At 43.1% G+C, this 23,559-nt stretch overlaps 1 protein-coding gene across 1 annotated transcript in view; it reads right to left on the minus strand.

Moving 5' to 3' along the window:
• Window positions 1-23,559, minus strand: part of LOC139384852 (A disintegrin and metalloproteinase with thrombospondin motifs 7-like) — a 154,068-nt gene that overhangs the window by 124,160 nt on the left and 6,349 nt on the right. The window contains exons 3-7 of the mRNA XM_071129747.1: window positions 19,937-20,117; window positions 18,578-18,774; window positions 8,987-9,070; window positions 6,699-6,823; window positions 5,262-5,411 (exon numbers count right to left, since the gene is read on the minus strand). Coding sequence (XP_070985848.1) covers window positions 5,262-5,411; window positions 6,699-6,823; window positions 8,987-9,070; window positions 18,578-18,774; window positions 19,937-20,117 — 737 coding nt within the window. The remainder of the gene's footprint in view (window positions 1-5,261; window positions 5,412-6,698; window positions 6,824-8,986; window positions 9,071-18,577; window positions 18,775-19,936; window positions 20,118-23,559) is intronic.

Genomic DNA, 23,559 nt, shown 5'->3' on the forward strand with positions numbered 1-23,559 from the left:
AGCCCATCTACCTACCTCATCCCCATACTGGTATTTATTTATTTTGCTCCTTTGCACCCCAGTATCTCTACCTGCATTTCATCTTCTGCCGATCTACCATTCCAGTGTTTAATTGCTATATTGTAATTACTTCGCCACCATGGCCTATTTATTTCCTTAACTTACCTCCTTTGCACTCACTGTATATAGACTTTTTGTTTTATTTTGTTCTACTGTATTATTGACTGTATGTTTTGTTTATTCCATGTGTAACTCTGTGTTGTTGTATGTGTTGAATTGCTACGCTTTATCTTGGCCAGGTCGCAGTTGCAAATGAAAACGTGTTCTCAACTAGCCTACCTGGTTAAATAAAGGTGTTCTCAACTAGCCTACCTGGTTAAATAAAGGTGAAAAAATAAATAAAAATTAAATCACTGTGCTTCATCTAATAGTAGAACCAAATGACCTGGATTACAGTTGAGATTACATTAAAAAGTATTACATTAAAAAGTGATCAATACTGTTGGAGATTCTGGTCAGATTATTACAGGAATTGTGAAGATTTCCACCTGACCTGCGATGACCTATTCATGCTATCTTGAACTTACACACTTTATATGATTACATAGGTGTCACACTCTGACCATGATTTGCATTGTTTGTTTCTATGTTTTGTTTGGTCAGGGTGTGACATGAGTGGGCATTCTATGTTGTATGTCTAGTTTGTCTATTTCTATGTGTTTTGGCCTGATATGGTTCTCAATCAGTGGCAGGTGTTTGTCGTTGTCTCTCATTGGGAACCATATTTAGGTAGCCTGTTTTGTATTGTGGTTGGTGAGTTATTGTCTATGTGATGTTGCATGTTAGCACTCAGTTTCTTTTTTTTTTTTGCTTGTTTGCTTTTTTTGCTTGTTTGTTGTACTTTGTGTTTTTCTGTCTTATCATGCATTCACGCTGCGCTTTGGTCTCCTCAATACAACGATCGTGACAATAGGAAGACATTTCTATAGTTGCAGTAACCTCACAATGTGGCCATGGATGTGTTACTAATTTTAAGGTTGATTGTTACATTAGGTTGTAACGCAAGGCCATTTTACAAAAGTAATATTGAATTGTGTTTGGTTGACAAGGCATCAAAATATTAACATTTAAAGAAGATGAATCTGCTGCAGGGGTAGTTCCATCTGAGCCACTGGCTTAATCACATTCTTTAACTGAGTTGAAGACGTGAATCCAACATATAATTTGAACTTGTTGACAAGTTAATAGGATTGTTATTGTATTTCAAAAGTGATATTGACTCGTTTGGCTGTCAACAAAACCAAATATCAACATTGGAAGGAGATGCATCTTCTGCTTGGATAGTTCCATATGTGCCAGTGACTTAGTCTGGCTTGAACTCTAGTTTGTCTACAAATTATTAATTGATATGTAGGATTCGAATCTCCATCTTGACTGAAAATCTAAGTTAAAGAATAGGACTGAATCAAACCAAACTTGAAAAAATTTGAACTGATTTAGCTTTTTGATTTTTTTAACTTGGATAGCCAGACTAAGTCAGTTGCAAAGATGGAACTAAACAAGCGGACAATGAAACCCCTTCAAATGTTGATATTTGGTTGCGTTAACAACCAAACAACTCAATATCACTAAATATAATTCCATTTTAAACCAACCAGAGCGTGAAATCCTAGTCCTATGTATTGTCGATGTTTAGTTGAATTCTGGGTTCAATTAAAAAAAATGGCTGTTGATGACTTTGCAAATGCTATTTTGGTCTCAATAGAATCATTGAAGATATGAGTAAAGTATGGTCACATTTAATTTACTGTTGAACTAATTCCATAGAGTAGGTTTGATAGCAACAGTAAATCTATTTAGTTTTTAAGTGGAGATTTCAACAATCATTCCCAGGATAGCGCATTGGTAATAGTCAGTGACAATTATCCTAGCTAAACTGGGCTTGGTTAAAACCCTGGATTAGAATCCAAAGGGTAGCTTGTAGCTAGATCAATTCTCCAGTAGGAGGTGCTGCACAGCCTGTTTTTTTTTTCTTCTGATAGCAGAAATAAAATTGAAGAGCTGACGTTGTTTTAGAAAAGGTACACATTCAATATATTTATATGTTTGAATATGTTGAAATTTGGTTACCACGATAACATAATCCTGTGGTTGAAATTTCAACCTCTATACAAATTGGCGTTGATTACTTTTTTCACATCCAATATATTTTTCACGTAGATTCCACATCACAATAAGTTGACAAATTACGTTGAAAAAACGTTGATTCAACCAGTTTGTGCCCAGTAGGTACTCATCACTGGAAACAACTTTGAATTGGAAAGGAAAACAACAGGTATTCAATGACGTGTAAGACATCACAAACTTTTACAGATGCACAATCTGTCGGGCTGTATCACCGCCTGGTACGGCAACTGCACCGCCCTCCTCTTCAGAGGGTAGTGCGGTCTGCAAAACGCATCACCGGGGGCAAACTACCTGCCCTCCAGGACACCTACACCACCCGATGTCACAAGCAGGCCGAAAAGACCATCAAGAACAACAACCATCCGAGCCACTGCCTGTTCACCCCGCTATCATCCAGAAGGCGAGGTCAGTACAGGTGCATCAAATCTGGGGCCGAGAGACTGAAAAACAGCTTCTATTTCAAGGCCACTGTTAAACAGCCATCACTAACATAGAGAGGCTGCTGCCAACATACAGACCCAAATCACTGGCCACTTTAATAAATGGATTTAACAAAAGGTATCACTATTCACTTTAAATAACACCACTTTAATAATGTTTACATATCCTACATTACTCATCTCATATATACTGTATTTCATACCATCTATTTCAACTTGTCTATGCCACACGGCCATCACTCATCCATTTATATATATTTACATATTCGTATTCCATCCTTTTACACTTGTGTGTATTAGGTAGTTGTTGTGAATTTGATAGATTACTTGTTAGATATTACTGCATGGTCGGAACTAGAAGCACAAGCATTTCGTTTTTTTGGTAGCCAAACATGACGCAGAAAACGGACCGATTTCTCCTGCACAAATCATCTTTCAGGAAAAACTGAACATTTGCTATCTAACTGAGAGTCTCATTGAAAACATCCGAAGTTCTTCAAAGGTAAATGATTTTATTTGAATGGTTTTCTGGTTTTTGTGAAAATGTTGCCTGCTGAATGCTAACGCTAAATGCTAACACTAGCTATCAATAGCTATCAATACTGTTACACAAATGCTTGTTTTGCTATGGTTGAGAAGCATATTTTTGAAAATCTGAGATGAGTGTTGTTAACAAAAGGCTAAGCTTGAGAGCTAGCATATTGATTTCATTTCATTTGCGATTTTCATGAAAAGTTAACGTTGTGTTATGCTAATGAGCTTGTGGATAGATTTACACAATCCTGGATACAGGTTTTTTTCTTAGCTAAACGTGACGCACAAAATGGAGCGATTTCTCCTAAACAAATAATCTTTCAGGAAAAACTGAACATTTGCTATCTAACTGAGAGTCTCCTCATTGAAAACAGAAGTTCTTCAAAGGTAAATTATTTTATTTGAATGGTTTTCTGGTTTTTGTGAAAATGTTACCTGCTGAATGCTAATGCTAAATGCTATGCTAACTATCAATGCTGTTACACAAATGCTTGTTTTGCTATGGTTGAGAAGCATATTTTTGAAAATCTGAGATGAGTGTTGTTAACAAAAGGCTAAGCTTGAGAGCTAGCATATTTATTTCATTTCATTTGCGATTTTCATGAATAGTTAACGTTGCGTTATGGTAATGGGCTTGAGGCTGTAGTCACGATCCCGGATCCGGGATGGCTCGACGCAAGAAGTTAACATTCAATCAATAATCACAGAGGAGATGGCAAATCAAACACATCCAACCAAGTGACACATCCAACCAAGTGACACATCAAACCATGTGACACATCCAACCATGTGACATACCATGTGACAAGACCATGTGACAAGACCATGGAGAATAAGAGTACCTCCTCCCAGCTGCCCACTGCACTGAAGCTAGGAAACACTGTCACCACCGATAAATCCGCAATAATTGGGAATTCAATAAGCATTTTTCTATGGCTGGCCATGCTTTCCACCTGGCTACCCCAACAGCCCTGCACTCCTCACTGCAACTTGCCCAAGCCTCCCCATTTCTCCTTCACCCAAATCCAGATAGCTGATGTTCTGAAAGAGCTGCAAAATCTGGACCCCTACAAATCAGCAGGGCTAGACAATCTGGACCCTCTCTTCCTAAAATGATCCTCCGAAATTGTTGCAACCCCTTTTACTAGCCTGTTCAACCTCTCTTTTGTATTGTCTGAGATCCCCAAAGATTGGAAAGCTGCCGCTGTCATCCCCCTCTTCAAAGGGGGAGACACTCTAGACCCAAACTGCTACAGACCTATATCTATCCTACTCTGCCTTTCTAAGGTCTTCGAAAGCCAAGTTAACAAACAGATCACCGACCATTTCGAATCCCACCGTACCTTCTCCGCTATGCAATCTGGTTTCCAAGCTGGTCATGGGTGCACCTCTGCCACGTTCAAGGTCCTAAACGATATCATAACCGCCATCGATAAGAGACAATACTGTGCAGCTGTATTCATCGACCTGGCCAAGGATTTCGACTCTTGTCAATCACCACATTCTTATCGGCAGACTCTTGGTTTCTCAAATGACTGCCTCGCCTGGTTCACCAACTACTTCTCAGACAGAGTTCAGTGTGTCAAATCGGAGGGCCTGTTGTCCGGACCTCTGCCAGTCTCTATGGGGGTGCCACAGGGTTCAATCCTCGGGCCAACTATTTTCTCTGTATACATCAATGATGTCGCTCTTGCTGCTGGTGACTCTCTGATCCACCTCCACGCAGATGACACCATTCTGTATACTTCTGGCCCTTCTTTGGACACTGTGTTAACTACCCTCCAGACGAGAATCAATGCCATACAACTCTCCTTCCGTGGCCTCCAACTACTCTTAAATGCAAGCAAAACTAAATGCATGCTCTTCAACCGATCGCTGCCCGCACCTACCCACCCGTCCAGCATCACTACTCTGGACAGTTCTGACTTAGAATATGTGGACAACTACAAATACCTAGGTGTTTGGTTAGACTGTAAACTCTCCTTCCAGGCTCACAATAAGCATCTCCAATCCAAAATTAAATCTAGAATCAGCTTCCTATTTCGCAACAAAGCAACCTTCACTCATGCTGCCAAACATACCCACATGCGATGCACTTACTTGTGCCCGAGCTCGTGGGTGACGGTGAAGGCCAGCGGCAGGCCCGTGTCCTCACTGATGCTGCAGCTGCGGTGGGGCTGACACATTCCTGCCACATGAGACAGGCCCAGGGTCTCACAGGGCTTATTGATGGCCGTACAGATGTCCTTTCTGAGGAGAGGAGGGAGAGGAAAAGGGAGGAGAGAAGGAGAGGGGAGGAGGGAGGGAGAGAAGACGAGAGGATGAGGGAAGGAGATGGAAAAGGAGGAAAGAGGGAGAGAAGGAGAGGACAGAGGGAGAGAAGGACTGAGACATTGTAATAAGGAGCACAACAATGACCTTTAACATCATCACTTCCTATTCTTGACATGTGTTTAATGTGCTGAATCTATCAAGACCATGACCGGTGGGATGAGTCTCTGTGGAAAAGCTACTTAAATTAAAACAATTGCAGAAAAGTACAACTCAGGAGCTCCAACTACCTTCTGAAACAGGTCCAGGGAATGTCACCAAATCTCTGGAAATATCCTTGTTGTTGTGGCGCTGCTCAAATTAAAGTTCTGGTGGAGCCTCTAATTGCACTCGTTTGTCAAACAAAAGAGTCGTAGTTTAATGAGTGTCTTTGAGTGGAAAGCGGTCTCATCAAAGAGATGGAGCGAGGGAGGAAAAAAAGGTCTACTCAATTAAGAAGGGAAAATACAATTCGTTTCTGGTGGTAAACTACAGCGAATAACAGTCAGGCCATCAATGGGAGGGGAAGGCAGGCAAAGGATCTCAAGGCTGTTTTGTTCCAGTATGGTGTTCTACATGTAATGTCTCACATTCATTCCGTTCATCGTTTTAAAAGGACTGTCCTCCATGACTGAATGGTGAGGAGAAATACATTTTGGGCGTTTCGAGATAAATAAAATAGGACAAATGCTTACGAGGAGGATCACTTCCTTCAGATTCGAGGACTGCACCGAAAGGTACTACTATTCACAAAGCACAAGTAAAGAGGAGAGGAAAGTATACTGAACAAAAAATATAAATGCAACATGTAAAGTGTTGGCCCCGTGTTTCATGAGCTGAAATAAAATATCTCAAATGTTCCATGCACACAAAAAGCTTATTTATCTAAAATGTTTGGGCACAAATTTGTTTACATCCTTGTCAATGAGAATTTCTCCTTTGCCAAGATAATCTATCCACCTGACAGGTGTGGCGTATCAAGAAGATGATTAAACAGCATGACCATTACACAGGTGCACCTTGTGCTGGGGACAATAAAAACCCACTAAACTATGCAGTTTTGTCACACAACAAAATGCCACAGATGTCAATTGACTGATTTTCTTATGAACTGTAACTCAGTAAAATCTTTGAAATAGTTGCATATTGCCTTTATATTTTTGTTCAGTGTACATCCTCTCTTCAATAGACCGCAAATGGAATTCAGCCTTGGTGGGAGTGGATTACCTGGTGAGAAGGACGGCAACGTCGTGATGGACCGCGTGTTCTTCTCCCTTCACGTTAAGCCGTTTCTGCCACTTACAGAAGCTGCTCAGGCTGTTGTCAGCGTGGTGTGTGATCTTCAGGTCTTCCTGCCAACCACAGGGATGTCATCGTTACGTAAGACAATCAAACATCAGATACCTTCATGAACAGGGGTGAGGTTTCCCAAAGCTGTGTTGCTTATGGCATCTGATGTCATAATGACATAATTTCCTGTTTGTAAACTGGTTCTCTGGTTGTGAGACCTTTATCTGGTCGTTGTAGAGCAGTAGTCAAGTAAACACAGGTTACACACCTTTTGTGGGAAAAAGCATTGAAAGAATAGGAAGCATTACAACCAGAGAGTTTTCCCACCAGTTTTGTTTTACCCCTACATCACTGCTTTATAGGCATTTAAAATATGTTGCTGTGTCTACTAGACAGCCATTCTAGAAAGTAATACAATTGGCCATATTATCATAGCTTTGAGCTATTAGCTCTTGATGAAGAGTTAGATTCACCTTCAGGAGTCAAAACTGCATTCAAGGTTCAAATGTGCACTTTCAAGCATGATTATGACAACCCATTAAGAACCATATTATGGCCAACCACAGACTTTACTCTGCAGGGATGTAAACATCGACAGTCTAGGAGTCTACCCATAGGACAAGTGAGCCTAAACGATATGGTTGTGTGTCAACGTATAGACACTACAGTGTCAGTGGAATATGTGAAAAAAGGAAAAACCTGTTTTCTTTTAATAAGTTCAAAAAAAATGTTTTTAGCAAAGTCAGTGCAAACGAACGTGTTTCGGCGACAGGCTTAGTCAGCTTTAGACAAAGGCTTTCCGAAATGCCTCCGTTTGCTCTGACCTCTGACCTGCTAAATAAATACATTACAAATTAAAAGAAAACAGGTTCTTCCTTTTTTCAAATGTATGCCTTTTGAAATCGGCACCCAAATACTTTTTTCTACTACAAACTTTTGAGTTGATCAGGCCAATTCCTCTTTCAAAATATAGACATGAAACAGAGACCTCTAGACCAGTTCCAGACGATTTGGTTAGGGAATGGTTAGGAAACTTACCCTACATGCCCTTTCTCAGACTACATCATTCCCATTAGCCAGTAGCCACGACTTCAGAGAGATTTGTTTCAGCACTAGCTACACATTACACTTCCTAACACATTGTGGGAAGGGTGTAGGGGCCTATACTTCCTACACTGGGAGCCAGTGGTGTTCTGATGTAAAATGCTGTTTGAAGGATGTATCTGAAGAACTGGCTGTGATGATGACAAGGCTGAAGGATGTAACTGAGGCCTTGGCTATGATGATGACGACAAGGCAGGAGGGGAAAGAGGATAGAGACAGTAGTCAGATGGGGCTAGCGCTATCCATCTCTCACTCTCTCGCTCTCGCTTGCCTTCTCTCGCTAATGAGCTTCTCTGTTATCACCCCTCCACCAACAAAGTAAATCTCTAGAATGTTGCAGTGCAATAGACAATCCTTTCCCCCAAGACTAGGATATTATGGCACAACATTACAAAGATGGACAGTGAAATAGACACTGCTTCACAGTTGAATAAACAGAAAGGCAGGTAGCAATGTACTGGCTCTCGCTCTCTCTTGTTCTCTATTTCTCCATTTCTCTCTCCCCCGTCTCAATCTCTCTCATACGGAGTCGGTCATCGCCTGCAGTCAGAACTTCCTCAGATCATTACACAAACTAATAATATTATTTTATTGTTTACGGAAAATTACATTGGAACTAGTTTAGACCAATTACCAAGAGCATAACTGCTTAGTTTCAAGCGACAATGCATGATCATACACTAGTTTTAACAAGAGTGGAATCTCGACGCCATCAAAAGAAACGTAACTTTGCGACATCTTTACAATGTGCGTCACATATTCCATTTCCTCGTATGACACTGGGACTCAAGCCACTTGAATCTGTTATTGCAGCCTACTGGTGTTAGGATTTGTGATCAATTCATAATTAGCTATTTTTGTGTTACCTTTTTTGTTGTTGTGTTTTATATGGCTAAAATCGAATTAAAATATCTTGTTGTGGTCAGTCTGACAGTTTTGTTTTAGGGTAAGATTAATGGTCATTGTCATTAAAGATCTGGCAGTCATTTTATGCCACAAATGAACCCTATGTAAGTCTTTCAACACTGATTCAGTAAATGTGTCTTTAAAACGGAGCTCCATTGACAGTGGTTTGCTAATGGTGTTTTGTAACGTGCAGGCCTGAGCTGTGGTTCTCTTACCTCTTCCTTCTCCAGCAGGATCAGACGAACCACTACGATGTTGATAGGGTTTCCAATGCTGGCATCATGAAACAACCCCGACACCTGAAACAGAATGGACATGATTTAGACTCAGTGGGTTGGGCCAAAAACTTGTCCTTCTCAACAAATAGGCAATCCAGGACCATTATGTTGTATTGTCTTTCACTGAGACCACGTGTGGTATACAGTTCATATGAGGTATATCACAATAATTATAAATAAAGGACTGTCTTGTCTACTGAGGTATGTTTCCTACTACACTGGCAAGGCAAAGCAGACAGTGATGATTAGTTATACATGAGTCTGTCTGGAAAATCCCTTCAGAAACACAAAAGAATGATTGATAACTTTGGTCAACTTTCTGTTCCCTGCCTCCTGGGTGGCGCAGTGGTTAAGGGCGCTGTACTGCAGCGCTAGCTGTGCCACCAGAGACTCTGGGTTCGCGCCGAGGCTCTGTCGTAACCGACCAGGAGGTCTGTGGGGCGACGCACAATTGGCCCAGCGTCGTCCGGGTTAGGGAGGGTTTGGCCGGTAGGGATATCCTTGTCTCATCGCAAACCAGCGACTCCTGTGGATGCATGACTTTCAACCTTCGTCTCTCCCGAGCCCGTACGAGTGTTGTAGCGATGAGACAAGATAGTAGCTACTAACAATTGGATACCACGAAATTGGGGAGAAAAAAGGGGGTAATTTTTTAAAAGATTTAAAAATAAAAAATAAACTTTCTGTTCCCTGCTCCAAAGCAACAATGTGATGCAGAAAACAACATCCACGGGTCTCACTTCTGCAGATTACAGTATTAACATGTTCCATCTTTCCAGTTGAGGTTTAGGAGACAGATGGCCAGGTTATCTGAACTACACAATTACCTGGTTCAGGAAGGTATAATACTTATTTTCCTTTAGGTATTTGGAAAAGCTCTATACACACACACACACTCCTTCCCTCCCTCTCCTCATTCCTTTCATCCATCCCTTGCTCCCTCTTATCTCCCAAGCTGTTGTAGTGAATTAAGGGTTCCTTTGATTCTCTGGTAAGAACAAACAACCACTGCAGTAGCAGCAGCAGCTTTCACCCGGGCTGATTAGCAACATCTTGGAGGCAGCCGCCCACACACACACACCTCAGTTTTCAGGTCACATTGTAATACACACACACACGCTGGCTTTATGCTTCTAGTCCTACATTAAGTAGGGGCTCAGGAGGCTCACTGAACGGGTGCTAGGGTGCCTGGTTAAATAGAAAGTGAGAGCTCATTTTCACTAAGAACTATTTCCCTTCTCCAGGAGGAGGGAGGCATACGGCATCAGACTAATAATGTGTTTGAGCCAAGTGCTGGGTAATACATTTAGACTGGTTTAATCAGCCCCAACTCTTCCAGGGTTACTTATACGTTAAGACTGGTTTAATCAGCCCCAACTCTTCCAGGGTTACTTATACGTTAAGACTGGTTTAATCAGCTCCAACTCTTTCAGGGTTACTTATACATTAAGACTGGTTTAATCAGCTCCAACTCTTCCAGGGTTACTTATACATTAAGACTGGTTTAATCAGCCCCAACTCTTCCAGGGTTACTTATACATTAAGACTGGTTTAAATCAGCCCCAACTCTTCCAGGGTTACTTATACGTTAAGACTGGTTTAATCAGCTCCAACTCTTCCAGGGTTACTTATACATTTAGACTGGTTTAATCAGCCCCAACTCTTCCAGGGTTACTTATACATTAAGACTGGTTTAATCAGCCCCAACTCTTCCAGGGTTACTTATACATTAAGACTGGTTTAAATCAGCCCCAACTCTTCCAGGGTTACTTATACATTAAGACTGGTTTAATCAGCCCCAACTCTTCCAGGGTTACTTATACATTAAGACTGATTTAAATCAGCCCCAACTCTTCCAGGGTTACTTATACATTAAGACTGGTTTAATCAGCCCCAACTCTTTCAGGGTTACTTATACATTAAGACTGGTTTAATCAGCCCCAACTCTTCCAGGGTTACTTATACATTAAGACTGGTTTAATCAGCCCTAACTCTTTCAGGGTTACTAATACGTTAAGACTGGTTTAATCAGCCCCAACTCTTCCAGGGTTACTTATACATTAAGACTGGTTTAATCAGCCCCAACTCTTCCAGGGTTACTTATACATTAAGACTGGTTTAATCAGCTCCAACTCTTCCAGGGTTACTTATACATTAAGACTGGTTTAATCAGCTCCAACTCTTCCAGGGTTACTTATACATTAAGACTGGTTTAATCAGCCCTAACTTCTTTCAGGGTTACTTAGTCCTCGTTATGTTTAGAAGTCAAGGACCCAATGCTGACACCTTTCCTGTTCTGACTTGGAGTGTGATAAAATAGCGGACCTATCTGACGGAAAGAAGCAGACGTTCAAAATAGACGCGTTAAGGACGGCTTGTCTTGAAGTAATCCATCTAATGAATTGTGTGGATAATTTTGAAGCTGTTGGTAGACAACCACTTGTAGCTGTCAAAGCTAGACCTATCCAATAAGGCGGTGTGAAGTCTCACACTGCAGCATAGGAACTGATGAACCTTGAACAAGCACCACACATTGTAATGACATAGACATAAAGCAGGGCTAGCCAACCCTTTTCCTGGAGAACTACCCTCCTGTAGGTTTTCACTCCAACTCTGTTCCTGGAGAGCTACCCTCCTGTAGGTTTTCACTCCAACCCTGTTCCTGGAGAGCTACCCTCCTGTAGGTTTTCACTCCAACCCTATTCCTGGAGAGCTACCCTCCTGTAGGTTTTCACTCCAACCCTGTTCCTGGAGAGCTACCCTCCTGTAGGTTTTCACTCCAACCCTGTTCCTGGAGAGCTACCCTCCTGTAGGTTTTCACTCCAACCCTGTTCATGGACAGCTACCCTCCTGTAGGTTTTCACTCCAACCCTGTTCCTGGATAGCTACCCTCCTGTAGGTTTTAACTCCAACCCTGTTCCTGGAGAGCTACCCTCCTGTAGGTTTTCACTCCAACCCTGTTCCTGGAGAGCTACCCTCCTGTAGGTTTTCACTCCAACCCTGTTCCTGGAGAGCTACCCTCCTGTAGGTTTTCACTCCAACCCTGTTCCTGGAGAGCTACCCTCCTGTAGGTTTTCACTCCAACCCTGTTCCTGGAGAGCTACCCTCCTGTAGGTTTTCACTTCAACCGCAGCTGTAACTAACCGGATTCAGCTAATCAACCAGGTAATTATTAGAATCAGGTGCAGTAGATTAGGGTTGGAGTGAAAAGCTACAGGACAGTAGCTCTCCAGGAACAGCCCTAAAATAAAGCAGTGTATAACACCTTAGTATGTCCTTTGCAACATAGATGTGTGCTCTATACAAAGGTGTTTAATGTGTTTGGATGTGTTCTGATCTGTTCACAACAACACTGAGTAATATTTACCTTCTCCATTGAGTCATCATTGGTCAGAGTGATGCATTGTGGTCATGGACCAAAGCTTTTGGATTTCACGCTTGAGAAAATGAGTCATTACCAATATTTACAGTGGTGGTCAAACGTATCAAATTATAGGCCTACTTCGTCTGATTTAGGACCAAAATTTGGTCCAGTGAAATTTACAAAGCCACACCAAACCGTAACCTTATGTGGGTATTGAATAATATTGGGACTTTTGAGCTGAGCTGATATTATGAACTGAGTTTCAGGGATTTGAAAAAATTCCCCTGACATTGGTCAAATCGGGATCCCCTCCGTGGAAACAATATGAACGTACATTTTTTTTAAATGTTTACTTTGACTTTGTGTGAACGTTTTTTCAAAAATGATCCTGACATTGGTCACATTGGAATCCATGACCGTCTCTTGTTGGTGTCAAACCAACTTCTAACTCTGCAGGCAGGGCTTCGTCATAGTGACATTGCAGACAGCATATCACCAGCACAATGTATGAAGAGACTCTTTCATCATAAATGCTATTTGTCCCCGAGTCCCAGTACTTGCTCCACTGCCGAAGGCAGGAAAGCCTTCAGTATAAAAGAGATGAAACGCATAGCTGAACAAATAGCACTGCACTGGAACTCAAATAGGCATTGTGCCTGCTGCCATGTACCCGACTGAAACAACTGGTCTATCATACTAGGTACGGTCCAAACTGTTCCCAACATGAAAGGCGTTTTGAAGTGAAACTGCACACCGCCAATGTATCTGTCGTTGTAATGCCGAGAATAAAAAGACCAGTAGTTTAGATCACCATCGAGACACATTGCTCTCTCACTAGCTGCATTTCCTTTCACCCAAAACACTATTATCATTTTGGGAATATTTACATACTCTGTCATCCTGCATGTCAATGTAGTTTGAGGACAGCATCCCACAGAAGACAGACGGACAGTATCACGTGAGAGCTGTCGAAATACCATCTTTCTTCACCCTTTTCATGAGTTTCAACATGGCCGTCCTCACACTAGTCTAGTCAACACACTTAGACAATGGAAAGCTCCTGCATCTCCCGAGGAAGATGATGACATCTCTGTTTGTTTTGCTTCAGGGCAATTCCATGGTAACAGAATTAGGAAACTCAGATTTTTCACTTTAAAATGTACAGTCGTGGACAAAAGTTTTGAGAATGACACAAATATTAATTTCCACAAAGTCTGCTGCTTCAGTGTCTTTAGATATTTTTGTCAGATGTTACTATGGAATACTGAAGTGTAATTACAAGCATTTCATAAGTGTCAAAGGCTTTTATTGACAATTACATGAGTCAATATTTGCAGTGTTGACCCTTCTTTTTCAAGACCTCTGCAATCCGCCCTGGCATGCTGTCAATTAACTTCTGAGCCACATCCTGACTGATGGCAGCCCATTCTTACATAATCAATGCTTGGAGTTTGTCAGAATTTGTGGGTTTTTGTTTGTCCACCCGCCACTTGAGGATTGACCACAAGTTCTCAATGGGATTAAGGTCTGGGGAGTTTCCTGGCCATGGACCCAAAATATCGGTTTTGCTCCCCGAGCCACTTAGTTATCACTTTTGCCTTATGGCAAGGTGCTCCATCATGCTGGAAAAGGCATTGTTCGTCACCAAACTGTTCCTGGATGTTTGGGAGAAGTTGCTCTCGGAGGATGTGTTGGTACCATTCTTTATTCATGGCTGTGTTCTTAGGCAAAATTGTGAGTGAGCCCACTCCCTTGGCTGAGAAGCAACCCCACACATGAATGATCTCAGGATGCTTTACTGTTGGCATGACACAGGACTGATGATAGCGCTCACCTTGTCTTCTCCGGACAAGCTTTTTTCCGGATGCCCCAAACAATCGGAAAGGGGATTCATCAGAGAAGATTACTTTACCCCAGTCCTCAGCAGTCCAATCCCTGTTCCCTTTGCAGAATATCAGTCTGTCCCTGATGTTTTTCCTGGAGAGAAGTGGCTTCTTTGCTGCCCTTCTTGACACCAGGCCATCCTCCTAAAGTCTTCCCCTCACTGTGCGTGCAGATGCACTCACACCTGCCTGCTGCCATTCTTGAGCAAGCTCTGTACTGGTGGTGCCCCGATCCCGCAGTTGAATCAACTTTAGGAGACGGTCCTTGTGCTTGTTGAATTTTCTTGGGCGCACTGAAGCCTTCTTCACAACATTTGAACCGCTCTAATTGATGTTCTTGATGATCCGATAAATGGTTGATTGCAATCTTACTGGCAGCAATATATTTGCCTGTGAAGCCCTTTTTGTGTAAAGCAATGATGACGGCACGTGTTTCCTTGCAGGCAACCATTGGCTGACAGAGGAAGTACAATGATTCCAAGCACCACCCTCCTTTTGAAGCTTCCAGTCTGTTATTCGAACTCAATCAGCATGACAGAGTGATCTCCAGCCATGTCCTCGTCAACACTCACATCTGTGTTAACGAGAGAATCACTGACATGATGTCAGCTGGTCTTTTTGTGGCAGGGCTGAAATGCAGTGGAAATGTTTTTGGGGGATTCAGTTCATTTGCATGGCAAAGAGGGACTTTGCAATTAATTGCAATTTATCTAATCACTTTTCATAACATTCTGGAGTATATGCAAATTGCCATCATACAAACTGAGGCAGCAGACTTTGTTGAAAATTAATATTTGTGTCATTATCAAAAGTTTTGGCCACGACTGTATACTAAACAAAAACGATTGATTTCAAAGTTTAACAAACCATAGAACTCTAAGCACAAGGACTGGCAATGTGTTTTTGTCAAATGTTCAGTGGAAATTGTTAAAAGTAGTTGTGCAGCATAGAGTTGTTTTTTTTACTTTGAAAATCAAATGCTTTTTGTTTGATATATATTTAAAAAGTGAAAAATCGGAGTCTCAGTGTAATTCCGTTACCGTGGAAGTGCGCTTCACTCACTGCATGATCACTACAGTCTCCCTTGACACAATAACAGGAGGCTGTGGAGTTGAAAGCAGAGGTTTGCAGGGCTGAAAACAAGACACCTGAGAGGATGTGGAGGATAATGTGTGTTTCCTCTTCTTCTTATTGTCCACTTGATCCGGTGAAGCCAGGGGAGCTCTCTGTTATTGACATCCCCTTTCCTGATACACCGTCCTGTGCTAGCCCTCCTTGACAGCTGCAGCCGGACCCAACAGTTACTGTCTTTTGGAAAAAAGTTTCCTAATGCGCTCAACGGCAATAGAGCGAGGACGAGGTCAGATGACTTGGTCTGGCCTCCGTCCAGGAAGTGCTAAAAACACAAGGGTCAGTGCACAGGAAGTTGTAGTCATTTGGAAAATAAATACAAAAATATATATATAAAAAAAAGGGATGAGGGCTACAGGACATGGGGAAGGAGTGATAAAAGAGAGAGATGAGGGCTACAGGACATGGGGAAGGAGTGATAAAAGAGAGGGATGAGGGCTACAGGACATGGGGAAGGAGTGATAAAAGAGAGGGATGAAGGCTACAGGACATGGGGAAGGAGCGATAAAAGAGAGGGATGAGGGCTACAGGACATGGGGAAGGAGTGATAAAAGAGATGGATGAGGGCTACAGGACATGGGGAAGGAGTGATAAGAGAGGGATGAGGGCTACAGGACATGGGGAAGGAGTGATAAAAGAGATGGATGAGGGCTACAGGACATGGGGAAGGAGTGATAAGAGAGGGATGAGGGCTACAGGACATGGGGAAGGAGCGATAAGAGAGGGATGAGGGCTACAGGACATGGGGAAGGAGCGATAAAAGAGATGGATGAGGGCTACAGGACATGGGGAAGGAGTGATAAAAGAGATGGATGAGGGCTACAGGACATGGGGAAGGAGCGATAAAAGAGATGGATGAGGGCTACAGGACATGGGGAAGGAGCGATAAAAGAGATGGATGAGGGCTACAGGACATGGGGAAGGAGCGATAAAAGAGATGGATGAGGGCTACAGGACATGGGGAAGGAGCGATAAGAGAGGGATGAGGGCTACAGGACACGGGGAAGGAGTGATAAAAGAGATGGATGAGGGCTACAGGACATGGGGAAGGAACGATTAAAAAAGATGGATGAGGGCTACAGGACATGGGGAAGGAGCGATAAGAGAGGGATGAGGGCTACAGGACATGGGGAAGGAGTGATAAAAGAGATGGATGAGGGCTACAGGACATGGGGAAGGAGCGATAAAAGAGAGGGATGAGGGCTACAGGACATGGGGAAGGAGCGATAAAAGAGAGGGATGAGGGCTACAGGACATGGGGAAGGAGTGATAAAAGAGGGATGAGGGCTACAGGACATGGGGAAGGAGCGATAAAAGAGAGGGATGAGGGCTACAGGACATGGGGAAGGAGCGATAAGAGAGGGATGAGGGCTATAGGACATGGGGAAGGAGTGATAAAAGAGATGGATGAGGGCTACAGGACATGGGGAAGGAGCGATAAGAGAGGGATGAGGGCTACAGGACATGGGGAAGGAGTGATAAAAGAGATGGATGAGGGCTACTGGACATGGGGAAGGAGCGATAAGAGAGGGATGAGGGCTACAGGACATGGGGAAGGAGTGATAAAAGAGATGGATGAGGGCTACAGGACATGGGGAAGGAGCGATAAGAGAGGGATGAGGGCTACAGGACATGGGGAAGGAGTGATAAAAGAGATGGATGAGGGCTACAGGACATGGGGAAGGAGCGATAAATCAAAACATGTCACAACACTAACAGAACAGAGATGAGGGTGAAACACATGGAAGCATCTAGCATAGGTATTGACCCAGCCAAGATGGGATGTTTTGGATGATGTTGTTGACATGGATGTTACATAACATCGCCTACATACAGTGACAACAGAATTACTGTCAAGGCTGCAGCCTACCTAAGCAAAGAAGCTAATGTGTAAATCAAGTTATTTGAAACCTAGTTCCCTAGAACTATAAGCAAGTTACTGGGATGGATTTAGAGTAGGGTCAAGAAGTTTGCACTGGAAATAAAAGAAAGGCCATTTCAGCCGACCAAAGGCTACTTCCAGCTGACACCCAGCACACTAGCCCATATTTGGTAATAGTGGGAATCAAACCCACAACTTTGGTGTTGCTGACACCCTACCAAAAGAAAACCCAGTGAGACAGAGAGGGCTAACAGACACGATGTTCATGACAGACAGTACAGACGGCTAGCAGACACTTACGATGTTCATGACAGCCAGTACAGACGGCTAGCAGACACTTACGATGTTCATGACAGCCAGTACAGACGGCTAGCAGACACTTACGATGTTCATGACAGTCAGTACAGACGGCTAGCAGACACTAACGATGTTCATGACAGCCAGTACAGACGGTTAGCAGACACTTACGATGTTCATGACAGTCAGTACAGACGGCTAGCAGACACTTACGATGTTCATGACAGCCAGTACAGACGGCTAGCAGACACTTACGATGTTCATGACAGCCAGTACAGACGGCTAGCAGACACTTACGATGTTCATGACAGTCAGTACAGACGGCTAGCAGACACTAACGATGTTCATGACAGCCAGTACAGACGGTTAGCAGACACTTACGATGTTCATGACAGTCAGTACAGACGGCTAGCAGACACAAACGATGTTCATGACAGCCAGTACACAGACGGCTAGCAGACACTTACGATGTTCATGACAGCCAGTACAGACGGCTAGCAGACACTTACGATGTTCATGACAGTCAGTACAGACGGCTAGCAGACACTAACGATGTTCATGACAGCCAGTACAGACGGCTAGCAGACACTTACGATGTTCATGACAGTCAGTACAGATGGCTAGCAGACACTTACGATGTTCATGACAGCCAGTACAGACGGCTAGCAGACACTTACGATGTTCATGACAGTCAGTACAGACGGCTAGCAGACACTTACGATGTTCATGACAGCCAGTACAGACGGCTAGCAGACACTTACGATGTTCATGACAGTCAGTACAGACGGCTAGCAGACACTAACGATGTTCATGACAGCCAGTACAGACGGCTAGCAGACACTTACGATGTTCATGACAGTCAGTACAGACGGCTAGCAGACACAAACGATGTTCATGACAGTCAGTACAGACGGCTAGCAGACACTAACGATGTTCATGACAGTCAGTACAGACGGCTAGCAGACACTTACGATGTTCATGACAGCCAGTACGTAGCTCTCCACGCCCTTGGTGCCGTGGTACTCCACCATCTTGGAATCGGCCACCACCAGCGTTTCCACCCACTTCTCCCTGCTGATGGAACGCTGGCGTATCCTCCTCTTCCTCCGCTGGCGTCTCTCCCAGCGCTCCCGTTGCCTCTCCACACGCTCCAACGCCGCAGCGGGATCTGAGTGCGGAGCCATGACAAATATTGTGGTTGTAGAGTTGTAGCTTTAGTATTGTGTTTAAAAATAGCATGGAATAAGTCAGACATTTTTTGTGTTATCCTTGATTGGTTTGAACTTCGATACACCATATATTAGTAAGGGATGTTTACGTAAAACATGTTATGTGTTTGATCAGGTCAGTTACTCCAACTATAGACAATAGTGAATTTATCCAAAACTGTACATCATATGTGTGAAAAGTCAGCTAAGTGGCAACAGCGTTAGAACCCTATACAGTACACACTGATGCATTGTGTTGAACATAACATGTACTCTATAAAGAAACATACAACAGAGACAATTCAGTCTTTTCTAAATGTCTTGAGGGAATTCAAGTGAGCGTTACGCACGCTTAACCCTGTGAGAGAGGAAGTGGGGATTTTATGCATGCTTGAGACAGAAGTTTACAGTCTGGTGGAAGAGGTTTTATTTCCCCCCTAAAATGCCTGGTAAGCCAGATGATCTTTCCTGGTTCTCTCTAGCATCCCCAGCCATCTGCAGGATATTCCAACAATTCTCTTGACCTATTCCCTGTGGGTGAAGTCAACCAAGACTCCAGTGAAGTGCACGTTCAAGTGAGTTCCAAAGAGTTATTTTCAAAATAGTTCAAGTCCCGGGGCCTGCAATGAATTCCTAATGGCATATTTACATATCTCTCTTGCATAATACTGCCTCTCGGATATTTCATCCGGCAATGTGTTTCAGGGCTTAATTAAGGCTCCTGGTATTTCAAACAGGCCCCATTGCCAGCCCAACTGTTCCTAGGCCGTCTTCCTCCACCTCTAGAGAGTGGAATTCAGTGTGTGTGTATGTGTGATAGATCCAGGTTGGCATAGGGATCGCTCAGTGCATCGGCCCTGTTTGAATACTTAGAAAATGCATCCTCCCTTCCATAAAGCATGACTGATCTGGCACCATCTGGATGGGTCTGGTTGGATCTGACATGCAAAATCAGTTGTTGTCAGAAGTGGGATCTTTGTTTTGTCCAATCCGACCTGATGAGATTGGTGATTAGTTCAAGGAAGGGAAGGAAAGGTGCATCTTTAAAGTATTGGAACAGTCACATCCTCTAAGGCCTCTATAATGGAGTGTGTGATGCCAGGTCACGACGGGAGGCTTCACCTTTGACCCCACAGGTACCGTTGGTGGTATGGTCTCCAGAGATGGGCTGTACCAACTGGCTTTGGGTGGGGGAGGTGTGGCGCTTGTAGATAATGTGGACTTGTGGTGCCGTCAACTCATCACTAGACCGCTCCAATGGCCGGATAAAGAACTCCTCCTGGGACAGCTTGAACAGCCCAGTCTACAGAGGGAGGTAGGTCAGTGTTGCTTTTGTTATGAGACAAATATAGTGATCATATTGTACAGGGAGAAAGGGCGTCAGAATTGCGTTATTATTATTTTATTTATTTAAATGGTCCTAAGCAAGGACATTCTATGGAGTGAAAGTGAGGTCAAAATGTATTATACAGTATATGAGAAATATAGTGATCCTATTGTACAGGGAGAAAGTTGGTCAGAAATGCTTTATTCATACAAAAAAATACAGTCCTAAGCAAGCACATTGTTTGGGTAGAAAGAGGGGAATAAAACAGTAAAACACATTCTACTGGGAGAACAGCTGCTTTGATATGGGAAGAACACAGCACAATCTACTGGGAGAACAAGGGATCACAACTGCTTTGATATGGGAAGAACACAGCCCATTCTACTGGGAGAACAAGGGATCACAACTGCTTTGATATGGGAAGAACACAGTTAGCACATTCTACTGGGAGAACAAGGGATCACAACTGCTTTGATATGGGAAGAACACAGCCCATTCTACTGGGAGAACAAGGGATCACAACTGCTTTGATATGGGAAGAACACAGTTAGCACATTCTACTGGGAGAACAAGGGATCACAACTGGTTTGATATGGGAAGAACACAGTTAGCACATTCTACTGGGTGAGAGATGGGTCAAAATTGCTTCAGAGAGAAATAAATGCAATCAGCTTCATGAAAATGTGCCATTAGGTTACAGTATTACATAAACGCAAGTTATCTTGGGATTTATCATGTGATTATTTTCCCTTCCCTTTGGGAGCAAAACAAGGACATATGAGAGAAAACGCACCAACTGAAATTGAGTCATAACTATAATGGCTAAATCGCGAATGCTCCGCAACAATGATTTAGACTTATGACAGTCTTCAACCCAGCAGTCTGGCCTCTGGGCTTCTGGCTCAGCCGTAGCTGTGGAACTTAGAGCGAGATGTGGCATTGTGCCAAATGATATATCCAATTGCTATCATTTTAAATAAACAACATTTCCAGTCCAGTAAGTTCCCCTCCTCCAGGTTGAAAGAGTTTAAAAGGACAGATTCACTATACAGTATATAGACCTTGGATTCAACTAGAAGTTGACTGGTCAAGAACATGGACATTTAAGAGGACACTCTGAGAAAGTTTCCCCATTGGCCAAAAGTCCCTTATTGTGGGGAAAACAAGCATTTACAGTCACTTAAACTTAGAAGTATCACAAATATTTAGCTTTGCATGCAAATGTTTGAATTTCTAGAACAAATGGAAAAAAGGCAGAAATTGAGAGATATATTATTAGAAAGGAATACAGTAATAATGAATAAACAGTATGATGTTGTTGATAGGGCTTGTAGGGAGAAAGGAATACAGTAATAATGGAACAGTATGTTGTTGGATAGGGCTTGTAGGGAGAAAGGAATACAGTAATAATGAACCGTATGATGTTGTTGATAGGGCTTGTAGGGAGAAAGGAATACAGTAATAATGAACAGTATGATGTTGGATAGGGCTTGTAGGGAGAAAGGAATACAGCAATAATGAACAGTATGATGTTGTTGGATAGGGCTTGTAGGGAGAAAGGAATACAGTAATAATGAGCAGTATGATGTTGTTGATAGGGCTTGTAGGGAGAAAGGAATACAGTAATAATGAACAGTATGATGTTGTTGGATAGGGCTTGTAGGGAGAAAGGAATACAGTAATAATGAACAGTATGATGTTGTTGATAGGGCTTGTAGGGAGAAAGGAATACAGTAATAATGAACAGTATGATGTTGATGGATAGGGCTTGTAGGGAGAAAGGAATACAGTAATAATGAACATTATGATGTTGTTGATAGGGCTTGTAGGGAGAAAGGAATACAGTAATAATGAACAGTATGATGTTGTTGGATAGGGCTTGTAGGGAGAAAGGAATACAGTAATAATGGAACAGTATGATGTTGTTGGATAGGGCTTGTAGGGAGAAAGGAATACAGTAATAATGAACATTATGATGTTGTTGATAGGGCTTGTAGGGAGAAAGGAATACAGTAATAATGAACAGTATGATGTTGTTGGATAGGGCTTGTAGGGAGAAAGGAATACAGTAATAATGGAACAGTATGATGTTGTTGGATAGGGCTTGTAGGGAGAAAGGAATACAGTAATAATGAACAGTATGATGTTGTTGATAGGGCTTGTAGGGAGAAAGGAATACAGTAATAATGAACAGTATGATGTTGTTGGATAGGGCTTGTATGGAGAAAGGAATACAGTAATAATGAACAGTATGATATTGTTGGATAGGGCTTGTGGTTTCCTACTGCAGTTTCATCAGAAATGTCCTAAAGCGTTTAATGTGACTCTGGCATTGTGAAACATTTATTACAGCAAGATCAGTTGGAAAATTAAGGCTTTTTCCTTCTGTGAACTAAGATAACAGATGGCTAGACCACGTCCCATTTCTCCTCTGTGACGATGGGACGTGGTCTAGCCATCTGTTATCTTAGTTCACAGAACAGTGGACAGCAGTCACAACGGAGAGATGGGACATGGACAGCAGTCACAAAGGAGAGATGGGACGTGGACAGCAGTCACAGACGAGAGATGGGATGTGGACAGCAGTCACAGAGGAGAGATGGGACGTGGACAGCAGTCACAAAGGAGAGATGGGACGTGGACAGCAGTCACAGAGGAGAGATGGGACGTGGACAGCAATCAAAGACGAGAGATGGGACATGGACAGCAGTCACAAAGGAGAGATGGGACGTGGACGGCAGTCACAGACGAGAGATGGGATGTGGACAACAGTCACAGAAGAGAGATGGGACGTGGACAGCAGTCACAGAGGAGAGATGGGACGTGGACAGCAGTCACAGAGGAGAGATGGGACGTGGACAGCAGTCACAGACGAGAGATGGGACATGGACAGCAGTCACAAAGGAGAGATGGGACGTGGACAGCAGTCACAGACGAGAGATGGGACGTGGACAGCAGTCACAGAGGAGAGATGGGACGTGGACAGCAGTCACAGAGGAGAGATGGGACGTGGACAGCAGTCACAGAGGAGAGATGGGACGTGGACAGCAATCACAGAGGAGGAATGGGACGTGGACAGCAATCACAGAGGAGAAATGGGACATGGACAGCAATCACAGAGGAGAGATGGGACATGGACAGCAGTCACAAAGTAGAGATGGGACATGGACAGCAATCACGGAGGATAGATGGGATGTGACAGTGAACAAAGAGGAGAGGTAGAATGTGGACAGCGGTCACAGAGGAGAGGTGGTATGTGGACAGCTGTCACAGAGGAGAGGTGGTATGTGGACAGCGGTCACAGATGTGACAGTGAACACATGCTTTATGATTCAGTTTGAGTTACCTACACTAGTGGATAGGTAAGACAATGAGAGGTAAATTGATCATGCGTAATCACAACACAGGCTCCATCGCT

Source organism: Oncorhynchus clarkii, chromosome 26 (genome assembly GCF_045791955.1).
Source record: "Oncorhynchus clarkii lewisi isolate Uvic-CL-2024 chromosome 26, UVic_Ocla_1.0, whole genome shotgun sequence".
Lineage (NCBI taxonomy): Eukaryota > Metazoa > Chordata > Actinopteri > Salmoniformes > Salmonidae > Oncorhynchus > Oncorhynchus clarkii.